Genomic DNA, 8374 nt, shown 5'->3' with positions numbered 1-8374 from the left:
GCCTTCCTGCTACAGTATGTATAACTACATAGCTGCTGGGGTCGTGGGGATGTGGCAGTGTTATGCTGGTCCCTGAAAGACAAGGGTAGTGTTAAGTAATGAAAGACAAAGGGATGAATTAATTAAACAATATAATTAAAATAATAGAACTTTCTATAAATCAATATATACATATACACGCAGGAAAATAAACAATTTTTTTTTTTTTTTTTTTTTTGCATGGCAACTGCAAATACGAATCAATCTTGTCTTAGATTAAAGACAAGTTGACAACTTTTCAATAATCTAACATTGTTCATAAACATCCTTCATAAAATACAAGTATAATTATATCAAAATGTATAAATAATGAATTAAAGCGCGCATTGAGATGTCCATATCAGTGCAGGCAAAATATTGACCTGCAATCAATGTGCATACTGAATTGGACTCTCTATGAGAAGGCACCCATCGAATACACCCCACCCTCCCTCTCTTCATCCTCCTCATCCCTAGCCTTCCTAGCCTTCCTAAGTGCTTCCCTCCTTTTCTTTTCCTCTTCCCTAGCCCGTTTTTTAGCCCTTTTTTTCCTAAGATTATCCCTTCTTTGCGAAACTTCTGTGGCATGAGCTCCCAAACTGAGATTGAGTCTGTGGAAGACTCTCTCACGACTGGTTTGCGCGCCACAGTTGAACGCAAGGACTGCAAGATCTACTGCAGTGCGAACAACACGTGGGCCTCGCCATAGGTGTTTTGGACACCGTTTCCAGATGAGAGAATGGAAGCTCTCATTCTGGTTCTGGGTCATGCCTGGGAGGCATCTCTCGAGGAGATCGGGCTTACTCAATCGTGAGAATGTTGGCAGGAGAAGGTCCAGAAACACGGGGTCTAAGTGATTCTCATTGTCCTTCTCTTTGCCTGTTTTCTTGTACTCACACCATGTGTTCTCGCCATCGGGACAATATTGATGACGTACATCAGGATCAGGCAGTTTGACTGAATGATACAAGATGGCCAATATTGCCCTTCGCATCTTCTCTACTGCCCTATCCCTAGCCTCCTCACTATCTAAAGCCCCCTTGTCTGCATGTTTACGTATTGTACTTCTATATAATTTACATAGCCTACCAATTGATCCCGTGTCTGATGTCCCCCTTAGCCTACCCTTTGCACGCCCTACCCCCTTCCCATCTGCTAATTTGCCTTTATTTTGTTTCCTTACAGTGTCCAGTGCCTTGTACATTCTCTTACCTACATGCCCTACACAGTCTACCTTACGAACCTCATGACCCTCCCCATAAACATCCCTAACAGCATTGAATGAACTACTATCCCCATCACACAACATATACCTATACCTTATCTTATGCTTACTAACTGACCTTTTCCACATTGTTACTGCCGCATCTACTTCCATTTTACCACTACTCCCCTTATGATTACGGAAACACCTATCCTCATGCCCAGCCCACCATGTTTTGTATTTATCTTTCGTCTTATCCCACCCCTTCCTAACTTCACACTCCTTACAAACCTTTGACAAAACTTCCCTATCTATTACCTCCCCAGTATCTAGTGAAATTACCGCCCCCACCCCGTGATTCGATACGTGCCCCCTCCTGTGCCACGTTCCATCATACGACACTGCCACATCCACCACATCATCGGCTGTCAGCCCGGGGTTGCCCTCCCTAGCCTTCTCCCTCAGGCGCTCAGCAGCCTCGGACATTTGGTCCTCGCAGGTCTGTGATAGGGAAAATGAAAACAGTAAAAATACAATTTATCATACAGATAGATGTTTTCACATGTCAAGAGAAAAATGTGACAAATAATTAAAAAATGAGAAAAATACAACTTATTCCTTTCAGTAAATAAGTCAACTAATCAATACTAATAATTTGAGTTTAACTATTTCAAAGTTAACTTGTGTACATGTTATCAATTTTGATATCAAATTACTGCCAAAATTATAATTCACAACACTTCAAACAAACCTCATGTATGGATGTTGACAGAGAGGTCACATGTCGCGTGTAGCTCCTGCAGGTGACAGGCGGTGGTGTGCCCAGCAGAGCCGTCATGTCCTCCAGGCCAGCCCTTGCCAGTCCCACTTCCATGCCAGCCAGCGTTGCCCTCTTGTTGATTTCAGCTGACTTTCCTGCTCCCTCACATGCATTGGGTGAAGAGCAGAATTGGTGCTCTTCACCACAAACAGAGCATTGTAAGATGAGGGAGCAGTTCAGGCCATCACGCTGGCTGGCATCCTCGAGCGGAATGAGGTGTCCTGAAAATAAGAGAATATTTTGTTACCCTCTATACAATACAAATGATGGCTGATCAATTTATGCAAGGGAACACTGAACTATGTGACAGAATTATCAGTTGTTCCTTCTATTGACCAGTAAATAACATTCATAATCTTTTTTCTAATACACTAACTTAGAATTTATAATGTACGCTACCTATAATATAGTGGTACACCAACATGTCAACTCACGACATGTTTCGTGGTCACACAATCCAACTTCAGTCTTCACCATATTCATCTGTGTAATGCTACTTGACACTAGGACACTCACAGGTGGAATTCAACACTATAACACTCTCATTCTAAGTCAAAAACACTCATAATTATTACCTGCCTCCTATTTCTTGTATGCTTTCAAATTCAAGATGAACTTACTTACAGTTAGAATCTAGAGCCTTCTCTACATCTGTCACATATCGCTTTCCAATAGAGAAGCCAGTCTAAATAAAGCAACCATTCATCTCAATCTAATGTAAATATAAATAAGAATATACATCATTACTTGTATAAAAGTGTCATTTCACAAAGATCTCACCTCCATTGCAAACATGTGCTGCCTGAAGAGCATCCTTCAGCTGCTGGCCACTGATGAGGTAAAACCCCTCCAATTCCCGACGCGAATTGCTATGGGTGGGACTAGGGGCACTTGTACGTGGCAGTGCTGACTTGTTAGCCTCCAGTTTTCTTTCGGAGGCTGTTGGTGCTCCTTCTTCTTTCTCCTCCTCAAGCTTCCTTTTTTTTACTTCATAGGAGGGCACTCCATGGAAACCTTTGCGTTTTTTGACATATCCTTGCCGTTTTCGCGTCATTTTGCTACAGAAAGTGAGTGTACTGGTGCTACTGTTCACACAGGCTGAGCAGGGCTAGAACCATGTGTGACCTCTCTACTGTGTCAGGGTCTGACACTAGAGGGCAGCATGCCACATTTAAGATCATGGGCTCATTTTGCTGAGCTCACTGTGCCCTTCAAAATGATGCCTCATTTCATTATTTTTTTTCAAAAAATGGTGATTTTTTGGTATGTTGAAAAATGATAAATTATTTGCTGGAAAATAGCATGCAAGGTCATTAAATACCTATGTAATTATGCAATTTGAACTTGATTTTGAGGCATTTATTGTTGAGATACAACCATACAATTACAGATATTCATTTTTTAAATATCCATGAATCAACTGGACTTAAAATAAAAAAATCAAAATTTTTCAAGTATTTTGACCATTTATTGTGCATTTCCCCCCTTAATCTAATGAACATTGCTTTAGATTAATGGTTCAGACCTATTAACCAGATTTCTTTTTGTTTTCATGGGAGATGTGCAAAAAACACAAGAAAGTTCACCTGTTAGCAAACATACATCAATAGATCAATAAGACAAGTTTATTCACAGCCAATTTTAGTGATATTATATGCAACATTCATCTCACGAACAGAAAGATGGATTCTTTAATCCCTAATTAAACAATCCCTGCTGCTGCGGCGATGCCGCCCAGGATTAATTCCCCACTCAATGCAGCGTCTCTTGATATTTGTAACCGACGCCCCCCTTTCAACCCCATTTTGAAATTTCAGCTTGGCTGAAATTGTCTCGTAGTCCATCCCACTGGCAATCCAAGTAGCAATGTCATGCTTATGATCTTCGAGAGCCATATCGTACCATAGGAATATGTTGTCAGCGAGAACAAGCTGGGGAGCAGAAGGAAAACAATGTAACGTTCTATGTTGTAGGGCCAGGGCCGGCCTAGGCTGAGCGGAGCGAGACACGGACAGTGTGTACGATTACAAAAAAGCGCGCCACATACTGCATGACTGCCGTTGGGGGCGGTCTTCAATATCCCGTCGCTCGTTGCAATGAAAAATAGAAAAACGAAAATCGAACCGATATCCTATTTCCCATTTCCTATTTTATCAAATCTTGAGAAAATAGGATTTTGAGTCATTTTTCCCCATTTCATGTTAATGAAACGTGGAAAATAGAATTTCAGACAAAATCCGTAATTCTGTTTTCCGTTTTCAGTCAGCATTGAAATATTGACCTCTGGTTCATTTTCCTGTTGAAATAGCCGACGGGCGACAGGATTACCACGCAATATTCGGTTTTCTGTCACCAGTTTTCGACCGGTCACTGAATGGTACTTTAATACCCTGATTCGTTGGGGGCGGTCTTCAATATCCCGTCGCTCGTTGCAAATGGAAAATGGAAAAACGAATATCAAACCGATATCCTGTTTTTCATTTCCTATTTTTTGAAATGTTCAGAAAATAGGATTTTGAGTCATTTTTTGACATTTCATTATAATGAAATGCAAAAAACAGAATTTAAGAGCAAATCCATTATCCTGTGTTCCATTTTCAGTTGAAAATAGGATATTGATATTTGACTCATTTTTCCGTCGGAATAGGCGACGGGCGACGGGATTTCCACGCAATATTCAATTTTCCGTCACCAGTTGTCGACCGGTCACTGAATGGTACTTTTATACCCTGATTTAATCAGGGTATTAAAAGCATGTGAAAATCAAATGTAGGACGGTATAGCTTGTTTTTTTCACGGAGCAACTACATATAATTTTTATATTGAAAGTACAAATAGTTTTCTCAAGTCATTGTAAGGAAAAACGAAAGATACAGTTGCAAAATCTGTCTAGCTCTGCATGAAATAAATCCATACTAGCTTTGCCTAGTACCTCCTTGGTATACAATACACATGCAATTGTTTTATAACCTATATTCTACTAAACTGAGCCCATAATTCTGCGGAGTTTACAAGATTGATGATAATGTCCCTCAGAAAATGTGAGCTGTAAATATGCCTCGATAAAATCAGTGTGTTCGAGCACGTCTGAGAGGTCGCAAATTCATGTTCGTGTACGTCGGAATTGAAGGTTATCGTTATGATTCCGCTAGCGGGCATTGTATTCGAACCAGTAGTAAAACGCAGGAAATTCCGTAATTGGAGAAGGGAAAGTTGTTCTATGATATCATGGAGCCAGAAAATTATTTGCATTTCTTGTTCAACAAATGTATCAGTGTGATTAGGTTGTAAAGACCCAATCACACGCTGTGGAGAGATAACACTTCGGTCTCAGTGCATCGTCACTAATATTTGACTACGTTGTTCCCCTCGTGTCATATGATTGCATTCGTCGATGAATCATATAACGGCTGACTCTCAGCAGATTTGCTATCCAAGTAATGCTAAAGCCTTCGTTTAAGAAAAACTGTAGTTGGTCTCTTGTAATGTTGTAAGGAATACGTCCTCTGTGGTGGCCAGTTTCTCCCGGTTAAACGTAATGATAATGTGAGACATCATGTTCAAGGAGTCGACTGAAGAGCTCTAGCCGAAGTGACTCATTTAATCTGTCAAGCGATACCAGCAAAACTTCGTGTCCTTGAAAATAAGAAGCGTGTCGTCTTAATTGTTCCAATGTTTGCTATGCATTTTCCATATCGTGTCTATTCCTGGCCCCACTATTGTCAAGACGTTGCTGCAGTTCGAGCAGAAACACTCTTCCCCGTCTCATAAACTCGGCACGGTTCATCGTAACATGATTCCTCCCTCTTCGTGGCATGCTCCTGCCAGATCGTGCACAAAAAGAAGTGATAATCTGAAAGAAAGAAATAAAGAATGAACAACAACAAAATTCAGGAAGAAGAGAGAGAAGGAGAGAGACAGCATCTATAGGAACTTTAATCCAATTGTACCAATAATCTCAAACATGACCGTTCGCTTATTTGCAGGTTGTATAGAAGTTCAAGTATGTAGATAAGATGAAACATTTGACTTTACTTTCCTCTCTTCTGTCCATCAGTCTGATTGCTAAGAAATTTCTTTCTCATATAACCTTTCTTGTCCTGAAGGAGCCGAAGAATGGGGTTATACTCTCGTGTACCCCCGCCCCCGAAGCAGATATATCTAGATTCCACTTTGATTTTATTCATTATATCTTCCTTAAAAGAAGGGTAGTCTCATTCACAGTCACAAAGGCCTGCGTTGAATTATAATACATTAGATGTGTATGCAATAAAACGAACATTAATTGATGTTACAGTTAACTATTCTTATCACAGCATAAGACACATGGCAAAAACACATCTTAAAAAGAGTGGAGAAAATAAAAACAAATTAAACCATGTTATCTACCTGCAATAGTACAAACGGTTCATATAAAACATTCTTAATTATTTATTTAATTGTCGTTAAGTCCTTCAGTCTTCTTAAATGTTTGCAATGAAAAGGTTGATTGAATAAATGGGAAACGCATCAAATGATTTGCTTGCAGCATTTGAGAAGGAGCATTTCTTATATTCTGTTCTAGGTGTGGGTACATGTTTTTTTATTACCTATTCGGATATAAAGACAACTGTCATCTACAGGGGCAATCAAATCCTCTAAAAACGCATCTGTTCCTCTCATACAGAGGACTATTGCTGTGTATAATATTTGGAACGATTACATTCTTTATTTGGTGTATGCTTGTGCCATTTTCTTCTCTGTTGTCATGTTTGAACATGTTAATATATAAATTATATATATATATATATATGTTGATAAGGTAGTCCACGTGTTGGCAAGATAAAAAGATAAGTAACAAAGCTGCAACAAAGTTCATGCTGTATTCACCAACGGTTTATTTCTTCACACAAATTTTCGAGCGTCTCGCCTCAGTGGTTTAAACCCCTGATCAGTGGTTTTAAACCACTGATCAGTGGTTTCCCCGACTTTTGCAACACATGGCATTCCATAGGTGTCTTGGTCTTGGTTTTACGCTTCTTTGATCCTCCGAGCAACTCGTTCACAATTATAGCGTTGCCTCTCCTGCGGGAGTGGGTTACTACTTCGGGGAGGCTGCCTTCCCATTTCCATACCCTGGACCCTATCCCTAAGAGCCTTTAAGTTCGTTGACTATATCAGGTTTACTCTTTTCAGTCTGGCTGGCATGGATGCCTACCTGTGTCCGCACCCCAGAACTGTGTGTGTGGAATTTCTTAAAGTCCTCCTGCTCCTGTTCGATGAGTCTTGTAACGCGCACTACCTCATCAAAGGAGGTGATCAAATCGTATTTGTGGCATATAGCCATTTTGATCGCTTCCCTACTTAATGCCTTCCAAAGTACGACCCGGAGTGTCTCGTCTTTGGCTTGGGGGGCTATATACATGTACCCCCTCGCCCCTTGGCTTTGTCTATTGCTAGTTGTCATCTTGCACTAAAGGCTGAAATTGTTTCGTCTCGGCCTTGAGTTGTTGGAGAAAGATGGCTCCGGACTCCACTTTCCCATAGAACCCTTCAAGTTTATCATGTATTTGTCCGACAGTGGCATCTATGCCAAGGTGCATACGAATTGACTGGCTTCCCCTCTAAGTGACTGCCTAACTAGCTGGGCAAGCGCCTCAGAACTACTAGAATTATCCCGCTAGAGGCATTCTACTTCATACTTTCATAGCTCAAAATCAACTTTTCCCCCTTTCAGTTTCGGGTCCCCACTAAACTGGGAGAGGCGAACCATGTTCTGCAGGGGGAATGGACGGGGAGGGCCGGGGAATGGCTGGGCAGACCAGAGGTGTTGTCTGTGAGGGCTGGAGAAGTATTCCAGTGCTCTACCTGATGTGCCACAGCAGTGCGGGGTTCATTAATGTAGCCTAGAACACTGTGCCTTAGCGTCAGCTCTGGGAATCGCAGTAGCAAAGGGTGGGTATACTCACGCTGATTTTGGTGGATGCTGCACTCCCTGTGAACTGCACAGTGCACCGCATAGTACTGCCGCATCAAATGCGGCAACACCACCAAGCTGAACTGCTGTTCGAATTCGTTTAACTTCTGATTTTTATGATACCACCGCGTCTCCGCTAATCCTAGGCTACTGTGAAGAAATGAAGCCAACCGGTCGAACTCCTTCTTTTCTACCTGGAAAATATGACACATAAACATGCCTTCGGTGGACTGGTAGCCCCCACTTGACCCCGCAATGAGTCCTGTGATCACTAGTTCGTCTACTAACAAACTACTGCACAGCTCTACAAAATCCTCAGTGTGCAAAATTCAAAATCCTGACTTTTGCAATAAACCGTCTACCAGGGTGGCAAATA

The 8374-nt window shown here is 41.3% G+C and overlaps 1 protein-coding gene across 1 annotated transcript; it reads right to left on the bottom strand.

Moving 5' to 3' along the window:
• Positions 1-433: 433 nt before the first annotated feature.
• Positions 434-3150, bottom strand: LOC139720495 (uncharacterized). The gene is made up of 3 exons (XM_071631849.1): positions 2823-3150; positions 1974-2263; positions 434-1723 (listed from the first exon to the last, which is right to left on the bottom strand). The coding sequence occupies exons 1-3, from the start codon at positions 3094-3096 to the stop codon at positions 434-436; spliced, it is 1854 nt and encodes a 617-aa protein (XP_071487950.1). The 5' UTR covers positions 3097-3150.
• Positions 3151-8374: the final 5224 nt, after the last annotated feature.

This window comes from Diadema antillarum, unplaced genomic scaffold, assembly GCF_040938485.1.
Source record: "Diadema antillarum isolate AM-2024a unplaced genomic scaffold, OU_Dant_1.0 scf00000128, whole genome shotgun sequence".
In the NCBI taxonomy this organism is placed as follows: Eukaryota; Metazoa; Echinodermata; class Echinoidea; order Diadematoida; family Diadematidae; genus Diadema; species Diadema antillarum.
This window is presented reverse-complemented; position numbering and strand designations above follow the sequence as displayed.